The sequence below is a fragment of the Salmo trutta genome, chromosome 2 (assembly GCF_901001165.1).
Source record: "Salmo trutta chromosome 2, fSalTru1.1, whole genome shotgun sequence".
NCBI classification, from domain to species: Eukaryota; Metazoa; Chordata; class Actinopteri; order Salmoniformes; family Salmonidae; genus Salmo; species Salmo trutta.
Window position 1 is genome coordinate 55,069,920 of NC_042958.1, and position 19,897 is coordinate 55,089,816.

At 43.4% G+C, this 19,897-nt stretch overlaps 2 protein-coding genes across 5 annotated transcripts; one reads left to right on the plus strand and one right to left on the minus strand.

Annotated features, from left to right (window-relative positions):
* Positions 1 to 152: 152 nt before the first annotated feature.
* LOC115157625 (VPS35 endosomal protein sorting factor-like) lies at positions 153 to 11,566 on the minus strand. 2 transcript variants are annotated; one of them, XM_029706040.1, is made up of 7 exons: positions 11,431 to 11,566; positions 3,003 to 3,146; positions 2,825 to 2,910; positions 2,584 to 2,664; positions 2,454 to 2,517; positions 441 to 585; positions 153 to 322 (listed from the first exon to the last, which is right to left on the minus strand). In XM_029706040.1, the coding sequence occupies exons 1-6, from the start codon at positions 11,434 to 11,436 to the stop codon at positions 577 to 579; spliced, it is 390 nt and encodes a 129-aa protein (XP_029561900.1). In that variant the 5' UTR covers positions 11,437 to 11,566; the 3' UTR covers positions 153 to 322; positions 441 to 576. The 2 variants fall into 2 exon arrangements, with proteins under 2 accessions (XP_029561900.1, XP_029561910.1); XM_029706050.1 differs by lacking the exon at positions 11,431 to 11,566 and adding an exon at positions 10,195 to 10,375.
* Positions 9,019 to 19,672, plus strand: LOC115157610 (palmitoyltransferase ZDHHC16B). 3 transcript variants are annotated; one of them, XM_029706011.1, is made up of 10 exons: positions 9,019 to 9,430; positions 12,409 to 12,662; positions 13,075 to 13,269; positions 13,392 to 13,480; positions 13,601 to 13,629; positions 13,834 to 13,967; positions 15,612 to 15,697; positions 18,144 to 18,267; positions 18,360 to 18,430; positions 18,508 to 19,672. In XM_029706011.1, exons 2-10 carry the CDS (start codon positions 12,417 to 12,419, stop codon positions 18,614 to 18,616), a joined length of 1,083 nt encoding a protein of 360 aa, XP_029561871.1. In that variant the 5' UTR covers positions 9,019 to 9,430; positions 12,409 to 12,416; the 3' UTR covers positions 18,617 to 19,672. The 3 variants fall into 3 exon arrangements, with proteins under 3 accessions (XP_029561871.1, XP_029561879.1, XP_029561889.1); XM_029706019.1 differs by lacking the exon at positions 18,360 to 18,430; XM_029706029.1 differs by lacking the exons at positions 18,144 to 18,267; positions 18,360 to 18,430; positions 18,508 to 19,672 and adding an exon at positions 17,734 to 17,772.
* Positions 19,673 to 19,897: the final 225 nt, after the last annotated feature.

A 19,897-nucleotide genomic window follows, 5' to 3' on the forward strand; every position in this document is an offset into this window, starting at 1 on the left:
TTGACTCAAGACTTTTCAGCTTTATATTTTTTATACATTTGTAAACATTTTGAATAACAATTCCACTTTGACATTATGGGGTACTGTGTGTCGGCCAGTGACCAAAAAAATCTAAATGTAATCATTTTTAAATTCAGGCTGTATCACAAAATGTTAAAGTCAAGGGGTGTGAATACATTCTGAAGGCACTGTAGATGTATGGGACAGGGGATGTAGTTGATGTCCTCAGGTCCTAGACTGCAGGGTGAGGTGTTGAACCATGTCTGAGATGAGACATGCCTGGCTGCTGGGCCTGGCGCTTGATTAATTCTAATGTCCTCACCTGTCAAGAAAAAGAGGGCAACTAAGAAATAAACCATATTCTGTGTTGTGTATATAGAGATATTCACTATCTCTCCCTGTTTTGTTTTTGCACCTAAAACTGCCTGTGTTTTACTCACGGAGGTGCGTGTGTCGCAGTAGCCGTGCTTGTGGCTCAGATTCCACAGGTTGACAGACAGCTGGTTGAGTTTGTTGTTACGTAGCTCCCTATGAGCCAAGAGGCAGCCGAACAGAGAGAAGGCTAGACTACCCTGTCTACGAACACTATAGCACAAAGAGGAAGAACAGGAAGGGATAAGAGAGGACAGTTAAGTAAAACGTTCTATGGAAAAATACAAAGAACATCATGTATAAGCAGCGACTTTGACTCCAATGATTCTTTCATTTCACGTTCTTCTATATTTCTAGTCTTCTCTGAGAAATCAATATCAAATGGTCCTCTGTAGCTCAGTTGGTAGAGCATGGGCTTGCAACATCAGGATAGTGGGTTGGATTCCCAGGACCACCCGTACTTAAAATGTATGCAAGCATGAGGCGGCAGGTAGCCTAGTGGTTAGAGCGTTGGGCCAGTAACTGAAAGGTTGCTGAATCGAATCCCCAAGCCGACAAGGTAAAAATCTGTTGTTCTGCCCCTGAGCAAGGCAGTTAACCCACTGTTCCCCGGGCGCTGAAGACGTGGATGTCGATTATGGCATCTCCCCCCCCCCCACCTCTCTGATTCAGAGGGGTTGGGTTAAATGCGCCAGACACGTTTCAGTTGAATGCATTCAGTTGTAGAACTGACTAGGTATCCCCCCCCCTTCCCATGACTGTAAGTTGCTTTGGATAAAAGGGTGTGCAAAATGATGTTGTTGGCCTAAATGGCATAAAGTACCAGTCAAAAGTTTGGACACACCTACTCATTCAAAGATTTTTCTTTATTTTTTTACTATTTTCTACATTGTAGAATAATAGTGAAGACATCAAAACGATGAAATAACACATGGAATCATGTAGTAACCAAAAAAAGAGTTAAACAAATCAAAATATACTTTATATTTGAGATTGTTCAAAGTAGCCACCCTTTGCCTTGATGACAGCTTTGCACACTCTTGGCATTCTCTCAACCAGCTTCATGAGGTAGTCACCTGGAATGCATTTCAATTAACAGGTGTGCCTTGTTAAAAGTTAATTCGTGGAATTTCTTTCCTTCTTAATGCATTTGAGCCAATCAGTTGTTGTGACAAGGTAAGGGTGGTATACAACAACAACAAGGTAGGGGTGGTATACAGAAGACAGTCCATCATTACTTTAAGACATGGAGGTCAGTCAATCCGGAACATTTCAAGAACTTTGAAAGTTTATTCAAGTGCAGTCGCAAAACCAAGATTCACATTTGGAGGAAACCTGGCACCATCCCTACGGTGAAGCATGGTGGTGGCAGCATCATGCTGTGGGGATGTTTTTCAGCAGCAGGGACTGGGGGACTAGTCAGGATCGAGGCAAAGATGAAAGGAGCAAAGTACAGAGAGATCCTTGATGAAAACATGCTCCTGAGTGCTCAGGACCTCACTCGCAAATGCTTCAATGTATTTCTTTGTAGGCTATATCCTTAAAATAATATGCCATGCCATCTGGTTTGCACTTAGTGGGACTATCATTTTTTTTTCAACAGGACAATGACCCAACACACCTCCAGGCTGTGTAAGGGCTATTTGACCAAGAAGGAGCGTGATGGAGTGCTGCGTCAGATGACCTGGCCTCCACAATCACCCGACCTCAACCCAATTGAGATGGTTTGGGATGAGTTGGACCGCAGAGTGAAGGAAAAGCAGCCAACAAGTGCTCAGCATATGTGGGAACTCCTTCAAGACTGTTGGAAAAGCATTCCAGGTGAAGCTGGTTGAGAGAATGTCAAGATTGTGCAAAGCTGTCAAGGCAGAGGGTGGCTACTTTGAAGAATCTAAACTCTAAAATATGTTTTAACATTTTTTGGTTACTACATGATTCCATAATTGTTTTTCATAGTTTTGATGTCTTCACTATTATTCTACAATGTAAAAAATAGGGGTCACTGTTTGTCAGCCTATGAAATGCAGGAGGAGAAGTAGTGCATGAGGACCCAGAGGAGGGGTAGTCAGTCAGACACTCACCATGCATATGAAGCCATTGATCAGTAAGGCTAGAGATCTCTTCTCATCCTCCAGAGTCAGCGCACTAAAGGACACACAGAGAGTAGGGTCACTTTATAACACATCCACCCACCCACAGTTGACTACTTACTTTACAGAGTCGTGCATGGTCTTGCAGATGTGCAGTAGAGCATTGAGGATAACAGGGTCTCTGGTGTGCTCCTGTTGGTGTCTGAAGGGACAGACACATACAGACATTCGGGATAGACACATGGATAAATGCACAGAAGCAAACTGAGTTCACATAGAAAAGAGTTGAAGAGGTATTTAGCTTGGGTGTCATTAGCCACTTAGCATGACATCAACGAAGGTGTTGCCTAAATCAGACGTACTTGATGAAGACGTCCATGATGGAGAGACACACCTCCACCCTGACGCTGTCCTTCTGGAACATGCCCACGAAGGGAAGGAAACGCTCCTAAGGGAGAATCACAGAGAAACTAGTTAGATCGATCCACTGACAAACACAAGTGATTGTGTGAGACTGGAGAATATCAAACCAAGTCTTACCATGGATAAGATGATAGAGAAGTCATGAAAGTAGGTGAGGATCTTCCTAATCACGGACTGGAGCTGAGCATAGGCATCCTCAAAGGCACGATCCGGCATAATGTGCTTGATGGTGTCAGAGAGCACAGTGTTGACCTTACGTTTCTGAGAGAAAGAGGAAATAAGGATTATACTAGCATGAATCATTTGGAGACCCTGATGCTTACAACTCTTTTATTGGCAGTCTTTTGGAATGGATGGCCAGTACATTTACATTTACATTTAAGTCATTTAGCAGACGCTCTTATCCAGAGCGACTTACAAATTGGTGCATTCACCTATAATATCCAGTAGAACAACCACTTTACAATAGTGCATCTAAATCTTTTAAAGGGGGGGGGGGGTTAGAAGGATTACTTTATCCTATCCCAGGTATTCCTTAAAGAGGTGGGGTTTCAGGTGTCTCTGGAAGGTGGTGATTGACTCCGCTGTCCTGGCATCGTGAGGGAGCTTGTTCCACCATTGGGGTGCCAGAGCAGCGAACAGTTTTGACTGGGCTGAGCGGGAACTGTGCTTCCTCAGAGGTAGGGAGGCGAGCAGGCCAGAGGTGGATGAACGCAGTGCCCTTGTTTGGGTGTAGGGCCTGATCAGAGCCTGAAGGTACGGAGGTGCTGTTCCCCTCACAGCTCCGTAGGCAAGCACCATGGTCTTGTAGCGGATGCGAGCTTCAACTGGAAGCCAGTGGAGAGAGCGGAGGAGCGGGGTGACGTGAGAGAACTTGGGAAGGTTGAACACCAGACGGGCTGCGGCGTTCTGGATGAGTTGTAGGGGTTTGATGGCACAGGCAGGGAGCCCAGCCAACAGCGAGTTGCAGTAATCCAGACGGGAGATGACAAGTGCCTGGATTAGGACCTGCGCCGCTTCCTGTGTGAGGCAGGGTCGTACTCTGCGAATGTTGTAGAGCATGAACCTACAGGATCGGGTCACCGCCTTGATGTTAGTGGAGAACGACAGGGTGTTGTCCAGGATCACGCCAAGGTTCTTAGCACTCTGGGAGGAGCACACTGGCGAGTTGTCAACTGTGATGGCGAGATCATGGAACGGGCAGTCCTTCCCCGGGATGAAGAGCAGCTCCGTCTTGCCGAGGTTCAGCTTGAGGTGGTGATCCGTCATCCACACTGATATGTCTGCCAGACATGCAGAGATGCGATTCGCCACCTGGTTGTCAGAAGGGGGAAAGGAGAAGATTAATTGTGTGTCGTCTGCATAGCAATGATAGGAGAGACCGTGTGAGGATATGACAGAGCCAAGTGACTTGGTGTATAGTGAGAATAGGAGAGGGTCTAGAACAGAGCCCTGGGGGACACCAGTGGTGAGAGCACGTGGTGCGGAGACAGATTCTCGCCACGCCACCTGGTAGGAGCGACCTGTCAGGTAGGACGCAATCCAAGCGTGGGCCGCGCCGGAGATGCCCAGCTCGGAGAGGGTGGAGAGGAGGATCTGATGGTTCATAGTATCAAAGGCAGCAGATAGGTCTAGAAGGATGAGAGCAGAGGAGAGAGAGTTAGCTTTAGCAGTGCGGAGAGCCTCCGTGACACAGAGAAGAGCAGTCTCAGTTGAATGCCCAGTCTTGAAACCTGACTGATTAGGATCAAGAAGGTCGTTCTGAGAGAGATAGCAGGAGAGCTGGCCAAGGACGGCACGTTCAAGAGTTTGAGAGAAAAGAAAGAAGGGATACTGGTCTGTAGTTGTTGACATCGGAGGGATCGAGTGTAGGTTTTTTCAGAAGGGGTGCAACTCTCGCTCTCTTGAAGACGGAAGGGACGTAGCCAGCGGTCAAGGATGAGTTGATGAGCAAGGTGAGGTAGGGGAGAAGGTCTCTTCGGAAATGGTCTGGAGAAGAGAGGAGGGGATAGGGTCAAGTGGGCAGGTTGTTGGGCGGCCGGCCATCACAAGACGCGAGATTTCATCTGGAGAGAGAGGGGAGAAAGAGGTCAAAGCACAGGGTAGGGCAGTGTGAGCAGGACCAGCGGTGTCGCTTGACTTAGCAAACGAGGATCGGATGTCGTCAACCTTCTTTTCAAAATGGTTGACGAAGTCATCCGCAGTGAGGGAGGAGGGGGGGGAGGGGAGGAGGATTCAGGAGGGAGGAGAAGGTAGCAAAAAGCTTCCTAGGGTTAGAGGCAGATGCTTGGAATTTAGAGTGGTAGAAAGTGGCTTTAGCAGCAGAGACAGAAGAGGAAAATGTAGAGAGGAGGGAGTGAAAGGATGCCAAGTCCGCAGGGAGGCGAGTTTTCCTCCATTTCCGCTCGGCTGCCCGGAGCCCTGTTCTGTGAGCTCGCAGTGAGTCGTCGAGCCACGGAGCAGGAGGGGAGGACCGAGCCGGCCAGTAATAAACTGGTCTTGAACATCTATAAAAAAAGAGCATTGTATTTGGTACAAATCATTCCCTAAGTTCTAGACCTCAGCTGAATCTGGTAATGAATGGTATGGCTGTTGAACAAGTTGAGGAGACTAAATTACTTGGCGTTACCTTAGATTGTAAACTGTCATGGTCAAAACATAGATTCAATGGTTGTAAAGATGGGGAGAGGTCTGTCCGTGATAAAGAGATGGTCTGCTTTTTTGACACCACACTCCAAAAAGCAAGTCCAGCAGGCTCTAGTTTTGTCTTATCTTGATTATTGTCCAGTCATGTGGTCGAGTGCTGCAAGGAAAGTTACGCTGCAGCTGGCCCAGAACAGAGCAGCACGTCTTGCGCTTCATTGTAATCAGAGGGCTGATATAAATACTATGCATGCCAGTCTCTCTTGGTTAGGAGTTGAGGAGAGACTGACTGCATCACTTCATCTTTTTTATAAGAAACATTGTTTTGAAAATCCAAAATTGTTTGCATAGTTAATTTACACACAGCTCTGACACACACACTTATCCCACCAGACATGCCACCAGGGGTCTTTTCATAGTCCCCAAATCCAGAACAAATTCAAGAAAATGTACAGTATTATTAAGAGCCCTTATTGCATGGAACTTCCTTCCATCTGATATTGCTCAAATAAACAGCAAATCTGGTTTCAAAAAACAGATGAAGCAGCACCTCGCGGCACAACGCCTCTCCCCTATTTGACCTAGATAGTTTGCGTGCATGCATTGATATGTAGGCTACTTATGCTTTTTGTAAAAACATTTTTTTAAAGTAGTTCTGTGCTTGTCTAATGATGTTCGGTATTATGTAATGTTTCATGTTTTGTGTGGACCCCAGGAAGAGTAGCTGCTGCTTTTTCAACAGCTAATGGGGATCCTAATAAATGGGGATCCTAATAAAATACCCACAGTGAAGTGACGACAGGTGAACTTCACCCTCTCAGCGCAGTTGATGTAATCCTGGAATAAGAGAAGGCAACATTTACAACCTGACCATTTGTCCATGTGCACCACCAAGCATGTCTTCATCGTCTAATAGGGTTATTATTTGTTGTGCACCTGTGGACTGTGCACTTTGGTGATGACCTTATTATATAGAGCCAATCCTAAATGTATTTTTTATACTGTCGCAAAGCTAACTAAAAAACAGCGTTCCCCAAGAGAGGATGGCTTTCACTTCAGCAGTGATAAATTCAACTGCTTTGATGAAAAGATCATGATCATTAGAAAGCAAATTACAGACTCTTCTTTAAATCTGCGTATTCCTCCAAAGCTCAGTTGTCCTGAGTCTGCACAACTCTGCCAGGTCCTAGGATCAAGGGAGACACTCAAGTTTTTTAGTACTATATCTTGACACATTGATGAAAATAATCATGGCCTCTAAACCTTCAAGCTGCATACTGGACCCTATTCCAACTAAAGTACTGAAAGAGCTGCTTCCTGTGCTTGGCCCTCCTATGTTGAACATAATAAACGGCTCCCTATCCACCGGATGTGTACCAAACTCACTAAAAGTGGCAGTAATAAAGCCTCTCTTGAAAAAGCCAAACCTTGACCCAGAAAATATAAAAAACTATCAGCCTATATCGAATCTCCCATTCCTCTCAAAAAAATTGGAAAAAGCTGTTGCACAGCAATTCACTGCCTTCCTGAAGACAAACAATGCATACGAAACGCTTCAGTCTGGTTTTAGACCCCATCATAGCACTGAGACTGCACTCGTGAAAGTGGTAAATTACCTTTTAATGGCGTCAGACCAAGGCTCTGCATCTGTCCTCGTGCTCCTAGACCTTAGTGCTGCTTTTGATACCATCGATCACCACATTCTTTTGGAGAGATTGGAAACCCAAATTGGTCTACATGGATAAGTTCTGGCCTGGTTTAGATCTTATCTGTCTCTGTGGATGGTTTGTCATCTGACAAATCAACTGTAAATGTAGGTGTTCCTCAAAGTTCCGTTTTAGGACCACTTTTGTTTTCACTATATATATATATATATATATATATATATATATATATATATATATATATATATATATATATATATATATATATATATATATATATATATATATATATATATATATATATATATATATATATATATATATATATATATATATATATATATATATATTTTACTTCTTAGTGATGTCATTCGGAATAATAATGTTAACTTTCACTGCTATGCGGTCGACACACAGCTGTACATTTCGTTGAAACATGGTGAAGCCCCAAAATTGCCCTCCCTGGAAGCCTGTGTTTCAGACATAAGGAAGTGGATGGCGTCAAATGTTTTACTTTCAAACTCAGACAAAACAGAGATACCTAGTTCTAGGTCCCAAGAAACAAAGAGATCTTCTGTTGGATCGGACAATTAATCTTGATGGTTGTACAGTTGTCTCAAAAAAAACTGAAGGACCTCGGCGTTACTTTCGACCCTAATCTCTCTTTTGACGAACATATCAAGAATAGTTCAAGGACAGCATTTTTCCATCTTCGTAACATCTTCGCAAAAATCTCTAACTTTCTGTCCAAAAATGATTCGGAAAAATTAATCCATGCTTTTGTCACTTCTAGATTAGACTACTGCAATGCTCTACTTTCCGGCTACCTGGATAAAGCACTAAATAAACTTCAATTAGTGCTAAACACGGCTGCTAGAATTTTGACTAGAACCAAAAAATATGATCATGCCTCAGGACTACCTGGCCTGATGACTCCTTGCTGTTCCCAGTCCACCTGGTCGTGCTGCTGCTCCAGTTTCAACTGTTCTGCCTGTGGCTATGGAACCCTGACCTGTTCACCGGACTTGCTACCTGTCCCAGACCTGCTGTTTTCGACTCACTCTCTCAACCTCTGAATGATCGGCTATGAAAAGCCAACTGACATTTACTCTTGAGGTGCTGACCTGTTGCACCCTCTATAACCACTGTGATTATTATTATTTGACCCTGCTGGTCATCTATGAACGTTTGAAAATCTTGGCCATGTACTGTTATAGTCTCCACCCAGCACAGCCAGAAGAGGACTGGTCACCCCTCAGAGCCTGGTTCCTCTCTAGGTTTCTTCCTAGGTTCCTGCCATTCTAGGGAGTTTTTTCCTAGCCACCTTGCTTCTACATCTGCATTGCTTGCTGTTTGGGGTTTTAGGCTGGGTTTCTGTATAGCACTTTGTGACATCGGCTGATGTAAAAAGGACTTTATAAATACATTTGATTGATTGACCTGCATTAATACAAACACACTGCTATATATATATATATATATATATATATATATATATATATAAATAAATAATATGAGGTTCCTGCACGTAAGAGAAGTGTTTTTTTCCCCAGATTTTACTTTGATGCTGAATGTTGTTAGTTAGAAAGCTGACTTCGAGAAAAAACAAAGTCAAGACAAAGTTGACAGCTTCTGGCTAGTTATGACAGCAAGATCATGACAGCAATATCAGGCAAGTACACACATTTTAATTTGCTGTTATGCATCTAGCTATGTTATTTTAATGTGATGTTTACACTCTTAAGATTTAAAGAACAGCAAAGACCGATTTTTGATCAGAAAATAGGCATCTTTCCACTGCACAGACGCCGTCTCTCTCCAGTCATATGACGTCTCCACTTCCTGCTTGGAGTACCAATTTTGAGACAACGCTGTTTTCTCCTCTAATAAGAAATGTTTCCAGATTTAATTTATGGTACTCATTAAACATGAAAATCCCAAAAGGATGGATGATGTAGCGCATCTTGAATCAATCAACAGATTCGCAGGGAACGGTTTTATTGACATCTTGAAAAGTACAAAAAAAAAATCATTTCCCAAGATCCAATGCATGCCCAAGGGTGCGCGACGTCTCGAGGATTTTTGACACAAGAAAATAAGATAGGCTGCTTCCGCGCGCGATTTATAATGTTTTGCTCACTTTGCGAAATCTCTTGAGTGTAGCTAACGTTTCACAGTTATAATGACTTGACTGTCAATGCATTTAACCTAGCTGGTCCTATCATCTCTGAAGATAAGGTGAGTGAAATATTTTGATTCTTGGCATATCAATGGTGTCAGTACTTGTAATTAGCCAGCTAGTTATCATAGCTAGCTGCTAGCGAGCCATCATAAAATGGCAATATTTTGCAATCAACACACATCTCAGATTGTAATCTAATGTCATGGAGCGGCCTGCCAGCGGAAAACTCAGCAATCAAGATTGCCAGGCTGGTGGCACATTATCAACATTGTTTGTCTTATGTGGTAGCCAGCGGCAACACATTTTAACATGACAGTGAGTATGCTTGTCTGTGTCTTAAAGCGGCAATCGGAGGTTGCACCTCCCGAGTCCTGCCACCTTTTCGGTAAAAGGCTGAGAAATGGGTCTGGAGAAATGTTAACTCTCAATCTCAAATTCATAAGCAGAGCTATGGACACAAGGACTGAGTCATCCATGACATCAAATTGATCGTTTTAACCATGTTGAGGCTATATAGGGTTTTTACAAACATTTGAGTAATGGTTCTGATGGGGTACGGCAATTGAACTAAGCTCATGAGACATTTATAAGTTAAATTCTTGAATAATTGATGGGTAAATATAATTCATTATGTCCAAATGTATGTAGTAACTGCAGATTGCCCCTTTTAACGTTAGAGAACCCTGTAAAATGAAGACTAGAAAGAAGTTAGGGCTATGTTATCTGTACAGTCGGCACAGAGCTGCAGACATTCCAAATATTTTGAGTGTTGGTGTGAATGTGATCATAGAAATGTAATACTTTAGGATGTAGAACTTACTGTTCAGTTGTGACTGCATTAACATTCTATGTTGTGGAGTAATATGTGAATGTTTGACAGCTCATTTGCGTCCCTTTGGATTGTAGAATGAGGCCATTTTCTGGAGTACAATAACCCCAATAAACTCCATAATTCCTTGGGCCCAGTGCTGTCAACAACGGTGTAAATGTTTACCCTGAGTACTGAACAAAGAGACACAGCAGCGGCAGAGAGAGAAAAGTCTTGAGCAGGAGCAACAAACAGACTGAAGTGATCGTTTAGAGTTGTCAGTGCAGCTTGCCAGTTGCAAGGCCTGTGCTGCACACAAATATGCTAAGCCAGTTTCAGGGACAGACAGGGCAAAGCTTATTACCCTGGCAGAGCAGAGGAGACAATTTCCTTGCTGGGCAGATTTGGAGGTTGCCATAGAGACTGCCCTGCTGCCTTAAAGAGCTTAATTGTTGTGTTTTAAAACTGAGAATTAAGGGGTTAATCTGAGATTGAGGAAAAACGAGCTTTCTGATGGTGCTGTTCAGGTTTAGAGATTGATTGCATGGTCACATTTTGTTCATACTGGTTTGTTCCAATATGTCACTCGGAACTCTACCTTTGGAAATTCAGGTGTAGTTGGTAGGTAGTCAACAACAGCCTGTCAATTTGGCAGGAAATCACCCCTAATCTTTTCTATGACTGGCATGCTGCCATATGCTGATCAATGATCTCTGTAATACTGGGTGACTTCATGGTCACCTGTTGGCATTATTAGAATGACAGAAATCTATCTGCGCAGGTTGTATAGAGGGATTATATACTCTCTGCATGTTGACAGAGGGGGCAGTTGTAGGCCAAACAGCTGGCCACAGTCAAGGTCCCAGCACTAATAATTGATGATTAGGCCATTCAAATGTAATTAAGTTGGAACGAATGCCCCTCTTCACTTTTCTGGAAATTGCACAGTTAAAGCAAAAAATGATGTCCCCAAGCCTCCAGTGAAGAGGGAAACAACCTCCCCTCAAGTTATGGCTGAACCTTGTCTAATTTAGCTTCCCAAAAGGCAAAAATATCTTGATTCGGTTGCTAGAGGTTGAACTAAAGGTTGCTATAGTATGTTAACAAGACGGTCTACTTCTGTTTGTTGTTGTTCACTCGCCTCACTCAAAAAAATAATCTGTAAAACATTTAACAAAATGTGTATGGCCTTAACGTTCTGGAGAGCCTAACCAATATTTCACCCTTATCAGTGTAACTAATACTCACTTTCATGAAATTGATGCCTTGAATGGGTGTCCACTTATTCTCCTCGTAGGAAATTCATCCTTTTGCTTTTGGTGTCTTATAAGGTTACTGGTTTTGCATACCCAAGGTCTTTCAATAGAAGGCTCGGCCACAGAACTGTATTTCTAATGAATTATTAACAGTATAAGTTTTGTGAGAGTGGATGTACTCATTACCTGATAGCCCTGTCCCATTTTCTGGACATGCCTCCTTTTGTTCCATTGGAAACGACACTCACCTGGTTTTAATTACTTTAATGCCTTGTCTTCGCTCTGTGGAGAGGAAGACTGCGCTGGGTCTTGGAGAGCTGTGTGAATGTTTGACAGCTCATTTGCATCCCTTTGGATTGTAGAATGTTGTTAAGCATTTAAAGGGATACTTCGGGATTTTGGCAATGAGGCTTTTTATCTACACCACAGTCAGAAACTCGTTGATACCATTTTTATGTCTCTGTGTCCAGTATGAAGGAAGATGGAGGTAGTTTCGCAAGCTGATGCAGTTAGCAATTGCGCTAGTTAGCAACTTCCTTCAAACTGCACGCGGAGACATTAAAATGGTATCCACGAGTTCATCTGACTCTGGGGAAACAAAGGGCCTCATTGCCAAAATCCTTAAGTATCCCTTTAATTGAGAGATAAGATGAGGTTCTTCAGTATTTTTAAGGATAGTGGAATTCCACCCTCTTTGTATTGTATTCATGTTTTATTCAGACAGATTAGAATTAAAGGAGGAGCTTGATGAGAAGAACACATATTAGGAAGGGTGGATGCGGGGATTGAACCCTGGTCTCCGAAGTCGCAGTATGTGTTGAGCTGGGAGTGTTACCACTCAACCGTGGGTTGTATTTCTCAAAGAAAGAGTGACGACGATGACATCATCTGCAATATGGATGACTGTACATTCCAAGTTCTTTCCTGTCGTAGTCGTTTTTCACCTGCTTCTGTGTTGTGTCTGTGGAAGACTGGGCCATGCGCAGCTGGAGGTGGCAGTTCTCCAGGATGATGAGCCTTTGCCTGCGCTGGTGCCGGCTGTGTGCTAAGCGAGGGGTGCGCCCCAGCAAGCCCCGGAGGAAGCTAGGAGAGCTGTGGAGCTACTGGAAGCTGCTGCTCAACTCCCTCTACTTCAACAGCCTCACCAACTCTGACACCTACCTGGACTGTGTCTTTGAACCCATCTACTGGATAGTGGACAATGTGACTCGCTGGTTTGGGGTGGTAAGTCAATAGATCACTTTTCTGATACATTTGATATTTTTATATACATTTGAGTCATTTAACAGATGCTCTTAACCAGAGCAACTTTCAGGAACAGTTAGGGTCAAGTGCCTTGCTCAAGGGCACGTCAACAGATTGTTCACCTTGTTGGTTTGGGGATTCAAACCAGCAACCTTTCGGTTACTGGCCCAACGCTCTTAACTGCTAGGCTATCTGCTGCCCTGTCTGTAGATGTACAGTCAAATGATTTGTTTTAATGTAGTTAATTAAATATAGGCTAGTTAATTAAATATCCCATGTTTGGTTACATTAACCTCTTTGCTCTTCCATTTTTTCCCCACAGTTTTTTCGCCTTTCACGCTCCCTCATGAGTTGTTCCCTCTGTCCGTGTCCTCCTCTCCTCTGTTCCCAGGTATTTGTGTGCCTGGTGATTGCCCTCACCAGCTCTGTGGTGGTCGTTGTCTACCTGTGCCTGTTGCCTGTTATCCTCAACACCTACCCACTGCAGTGGATCATCTGGCACCTCACCTACGGCCACTGGGTCCTCATGATGGTCCTCTTCCACTACTACAAGGCCACCACCACCTCCCCTGGACACCCACCACAGGTGAGGTGCCCGCTCCAATGCCTGCAGAAAAACGGTTTTGTGAAGACAACGGCTATAGGCAGTTTTAGGTGTGGTTGTGCGATAACTGTCTTCTATTTCCCTTTTTTTGGTTTGTTTCTCAGGTTAAAAGTGATACACCGTCAGTGACCATCTGTAAGAAATGCATCGTCCCCAAACCAGCCAGGACTCACCACTGCAGCATCTGCAATACGTAAGTGAAGGACTCTCTGTCAGTCAATAGATGATGTCATCAAGAAATACAAAACCTCTACTGGATAGCTCTAGTCCATGGCACAGGTCAATCACACTGAGTGACTTTCTTTCATTCCAGGTGTATTCTGAAGATGGATCACCACTGTCGTATCCTTTCTATCGAGATCCACAGTCTTCAACATCTCATCTGTCAGAACTTTTTTTGTGTAATCTTTTTTATTTGAATTTAATACATGTTAAAACCCAAGGGGGGACAGTCATTCAATGGAATAATCTCTCGCATTCCTACATGTTTTATCTTTGTTAGATCTGCCTCATTAGCTTTGACCTTAACTTGCCTTGTGACGCTAGCTTGGCTCAACAACTGTGTGGGCCACTTCAACCACCGCTACTTTTTCTCCTTCTGTCTCTACATGACCATGGGCTGCATGTACTGCAGCGTCAGCTGCAAAGACATGTTCATAGAGGCCTACAACGCTGTCGAGGTGAGGGAGATCAACAGACGGAAGAATGTCAACTTCTTACAGGTTCTAGAAGGCTTGACATTTTGACTTTCAAAGAGTATTCGGAGTACTGCCCTCCGTGTAAATCATGCCTTGTTATTGACATGTGGACCAAACACCCTGATTGAGTGAGGCCGCTTGGTTCATGACTGTTTGGGTAGTCTGGCATGCCTTTGCCACATCTTTCCTTCTCTTATGTGCTAGGTGAAGCGTGGGCTTGTCGTATAGGTAAGCGAAAGGCCATACATTCTGAGCATGATGTGTCAAGTTGCGCTGCTGCAAGTTTAGCTAAAGAGACAGGCAACAGACAGCAGCCAAGCAAAGATGGCTAACGGACCGCCAAGGGAGCTTTGGAATGTAGGAATCAGACATCAGATGAAACATTAACAGCAATTAAATGCACTTGTTTCTTGTCAAGTCCACTGAGAAGGCTCATGGCTGTTTGTCTAATGTAATTTAAAGTCTCCAGGATCAAGATCACTTACTGTTTTGACACCAGTCCACCATGGTAAGATGGGAGTTTATATAGTAACAGATCCTATGGCTCTTAGGCAACACCTCACTGTTTTAGATTTTAAAAATGCTTCCATCGCTGTGTGACATTCTCTAGCTACAGAGGTATCATGATATAATAACCCATAACCAGTCTAGTCGATAGTTTCCCTCACTATTATGAGTTCCTATTGAGCTAGTCAACGGCACTAACTTCTCTCCTGCATTTGGCTGTTGTCCCCCAAATGGAATTTTATTCCCTATATGGTGCACTACTTTTGACCAGAGCATTGTGGGCCCTGGTCAAAAGTAGTGCGCTACATATGGAATAGGGTGCAATTTGGGATGTAACCAGTGTATTGACATTGTTCCATTAGCAGTGTGAATGGGGAGCCACAGAGGGAGCCAGTGATAAGAGTAGGCGACAGACTGCTTCTCAGTCTGGCCATGTAGTAGTACAAAAGGTTCTTGAAATCACACACTCAGAACAGGGCCCAGTTTTCCAAAAGCATCTTAAGGCTGTTCATCGACGCTTTTGGGAAACCGGGCCCTGGTGTGTTGACCAAAATTAAAACGGCAGATTAATTTGTAAAGTGTACTCAAAAAAGGTGTTGAAAGTCATTATTTTTTGGCCCAGTAGTACTGGGCAAGACTGGGTCCCACTGTCAATTAACAATCAACATTTGACAACAATTAGGCAATCATCTCCATGTGTAGTATGGGGCCTTCTATGTTTCCCTGCCCAGTGAGACTGCTGCTCTCTCCTAGTTAGCCAAGGGACCTCGAACTATGATTGGCTACAGACTTGGCATCTCGAGTTTTGCAACTAGTTGCATTCTGAGGACCGTGGATGTGCTCCTTTGTTAACCCAGCTACTGTTTGTGATTAGGCTTTTTGTGGTTGGTGGTTTAACCCTGTGGAATACTCATTGGTATCACATTTACTAATTGAACTGCAACTCGAGTGAGACCATTCCGCACATTTTAAAGTGCGTTTCTAGCTTAAACGGTGTAGGAGGAGTAGCGTGCTTAAGAAGGTTGAAAACTTAAACTGGGGCTTTTGCTGTGCAAGCCCCACAATTAAATTGCTTTTCATGTAGGGTCTTTACATTGTTTGGTTTCGCTTTCCTTCTAGAGCTACTATCAGACCCCACCAGCACTGTTTTCCTTCAGGGAAAAGATGGTCCACAATGGTGTCATTTTCATTTGGGTGCTGACAAGGTGAGATGAATTTGTAACCGCTAAAAGTTTTAGGTTTTATAGTACCGTAATTTCCGGACTGTTAAGCACACCTGAATATAAGCCGCACCCACTGAATTTAAAAAAAAATATTATTTTGAACATAAATAAGCCGCACATATCTATAAGCCGCAGGTGCCTACTGGTACATTGAAACAAATGAACTTTACACAGGCTTTAACGAAACACGGCTTGTAACAAAAATAAATAGGCTTTAACGAAACACGGCTTGTAACAAAAATAAATAGGCTTTAACGAAACACGGCTTGTAACAAAAATAAATAGCCTTTAACGAAACACGGCTTGTAACAAAAAATAAAAAATTAGTAGTAAGCTTTAGTTGTCTTTTTGCACTGAGTCAATTCCTCACGCTGCTGTTTCCAACGTCTTATCATCGACTCATTAAGACCAAGCTACCGTGCAGCAGCTCTATTTCCTTTTCCAACAGCCAGATCAATCGCCTTCAACTTGAAAGCTGCATCATATGCATTTCTCCGTGTCTTTGCCATGATGAGGGTGACAAAATGACTACCGTAATCAGAATGATGGGAAGTTTGAGAGCGCTCGATTTAATCTAAACAGTAAACAAAAAGGTTGTTTGACCTTAACCCGTTCTGCAATTTCATTGGTCTAATGAAAGCTTCATGCCGCCAAAAAACTGAGCACGTCACAGAATGTGAAAAAAATTGAAAGCGGGAAAAATCCATATTAGCCGCGTCATTGTTTAAGCCGCGAGGTTCAAAGCGTGGTAAAAAACTTGCGGCTTATAGTCCGGAATTTACGGTAGATAGTCAACTGTTTTGTTGTAGTGAACTGCTATGGCTGTTCTGTGTGTGTTCTCAAATAGACCTCATCTTGAGTTGTGTTCAGTACAGTCGTGGCCAAAAGTTGAGAATGTCACAAATATTAACTTTCACAAAGTCTGCTGCCTCAGTGTCTAGATATTTTTGTCAGATGTTACTATGGAATACTGAAGTATAATTACAAGCATTTCATAAGTGGCAAAGGCTTGTATTGGCAATTACATGAAGTTGATGCAAAGAGTCAATATTTGCAGTGTAGACCCTTTTAAGACCTCTGCAACCTGCCCTGGCATGCTGTCAATTAACTTCTGGGCCACATCCTGACTGATGGCAGCCCATTCTTGCATAATCAATGCTTGGAGTTTGTCAGAATTTGTGGGTTTTTGTTTGTCCACCTGCCTCTTGAGGATTGTCCAAAAAGTTCTCAATGGGATGAAGATCTGGGGAGTTTCCTGGCCATGGACCCCAAAAAATCGATGTTTTGTTCCCCGAGCCACTTAGTTATCATTTTGCCTTATGGCAAGGTGCTCCATCATGCTGGAAAAGGCATTGTTCGTCACCAAACTGTTCCTGGATGGTTGGGAGAAGTTGCTCTCGGAGGATGTGTTGGTACCATTCTTTATTCATGGCTGGGTTCTTAGGCAAAATTGTGAGTGAGCCTACTCCCTTGGCTGAGAAGCAACCCCACACATGAATGGTCTCAGTATGCTTTACTGTTGGCATGACTCAGGACTGATGGTAGCGCTCACCTTGTCTTCTCCGGACAAGCTTTTTTCCGGATGCCCCAAACAATCAGAAAGGGGATTCATCAGAGAAAATGACTTTACCCCAGTCCTCAGCAGTCCAATCCCTGTACCTTTTGCAGAATATCAGTCTGTCCCTGATGTTTTTCCTGGAGAGAAGTGGCTTCTTTGCTGCCCTTCTTGACACCAGGCCATCCTCCAAAAGTCTTCGCCTCACTGTGCGTGCAGATGCACTCACACCTGCCTGCTGCCATTCCTGAGCAAGCTCTGTACTGGTGGTGCCCCGATCCTGCAGCTGAATCAACTTTAAGAGACGGTCCTGGCGCTTGCTGGACTTTCTTGGGTGCCCTGAAGCCTTCTTCACAACAATTGAACCGCTCTCCTTGAAGTTCTTGACGATCTGATAAATGGTTTATTTAGGTGCAATCTTACTGGTAGCAAAGCAATGATGATGGCACGTGTTTCCTTGCAGGTAACCAAGGTTGACAGAGGAAGAACAATGATTCCAAGCACCACCCTCCTTTTGAAGCTTCCAGTCTGTTATTCGAACTCAATCAGCATGACAGAGTGATCTACAGCCTTGTCCTCGTCAACACTCACACCTGTGTTAACGAGAGAATCACTGACATGTCAGCTGGTCCTTTTGTGGCAGGGCTGAAATGCAGTGGAAATGTTTTTTGGGGGATTCAGTTCATTTGCATGGCAAAGAGGGACTTTGCAATTCATCTTATCGCTCTTCATAACATTCTGGAGTATATGCAAATTTCCATCATACAAACTGAGGCAGCAGATTTTGAAAATTAATATTTGTCATTCTCAAAACTTTTGGCCACGACTGTACAATTGACAGATGGACATGATCGCTGTTTGTATTCCCTGTAGTTCGGTGGCAGTTGCTCTGGGAGGTCTGACACTGTGGCACGCTATCCTCATCACTCGAGGAGAGACCAGTGTGGAGAGACACATCAACAAAAAAGAGATCAGACGTTTAAAGGAGAAAGGAAAGGTGAGGCTTTTTGGACTCTATGGATTTACCAAAATATCAACATGGTGTACCAGTTCGGAATTAGTGAGTAAAGCCTGTTTCTCTTTTGTAAGGTGTTCCGAAATCCATACCACTATGGGAAAATAAACAATTGGAAAGTTTTGTTTGGTGTGGAGGAGACAAGGTAAGCCTTGTTTTTAGGCTGTTGTGAAACATACATGATTGTTCTTACAGAGTTGGTTTGGCTTCCTCTTCCCACAGTCACTGGTTGACCAGAGTCCTCCTGCCGTCAAGCCATGTTCCCCATGAAGATGGACTGATATGGGAATGCCCTCGGGCTCTCACCAGAAGAGACCCTATGACCATCTAACCTCCCACTACTCACTGCTGCTGGACAGTTTCTCATCTCCACACTATGGGCCATAATCACTGCTATAGCCCTGGCCCCTGGATGGTGGGGTGGACAGAAGACTTCTTTTAGCATCTGAGGAGTGGACTATTTGGTGTTGATTGTGGCCCATGAGTCCAGGCACCTCTGGGTGTTTGGGGACCTTAATGTGAAGTGAACTGATGGTCCTGTCTTTAACTGTCTCCTTGTCTTGTGAACTGATTTTATGCGTTTTTGTACTGTTAGGTATGTTGTCCAAAGTTGATGTGAAGTGTGTGTGCTTTTTAATTGTACTGAAGTCACAGAAGAAGCAGTTTGGACTTTCAGTGCCAAAGAACAGCTTTCCACCAAAGGCTAGGTTCCAGCTAGATAACCACATGCCTTGGCCATTGTCCAACTATGGGTGAGTAGTCTGGAGACTGACAGAATTAAATAAACAATATTACCATTCAGGCTCTAGTTAGATCATGGTGCTCATGTTACTGAGCAGTGCCCCTGTCAATATTAGGAATTGTCAAAAAATTGCTATGTGCCTTGTTAGGTTAAAGATTTAACATAACGTTTTCTATTTGTTAATTATCAGGCACTAATGCAAAGTACAGTTTAATGTATTTTCTACTATTATCCAATCTCTCCCACATTGATTTCCCCACAAAAAAGCGGCGTGTACACTACACGATTTTGGTCCTGATAGCTGTCCCGGTCAAGTTTTTGAGATCGGTATTTTCAAACATGGTTTTACTTTATCGGCACAAAATCAGCATTGATCTTGTAGTGTGAGATGTGCAACAAGTTTTGAGAATGGTGATAAGCAATAGCCAATGAGATGACGCTTCGCATCACACAGAACGTGTAGACTCGAGCCGGAGCGATGAATACTACTAGTACGCGTTTGTACTTCCCTTTAACCAAAGCTTCAAGTCGTTACAGCTCTGAAGTTCACAAGCAATGTTATTGAATTCAAAATGTTGGCTAGATATTTCAACTCTGTGTGGAAAGCGTGAAAGTCTTAAAAAAATAAAGGAGGGCCGCACACTCTAGGAGCTCAGATGCAAAACTATTTATGTCCAAAGTTTGGACAGACAAGCTGTCTTCATCAGGGTATAATGACAAACACTGCGAGATGACTCATTTTATATAGTGTCAGAAGACACACAGGTGTCTAATCATGGCCAGTTGTGGCCTGATATCATTGGTTAATTATATTAAAATAGCATACAAAAAACAAATGGGTAACGTACGATCATAGATACAATTTGGCTA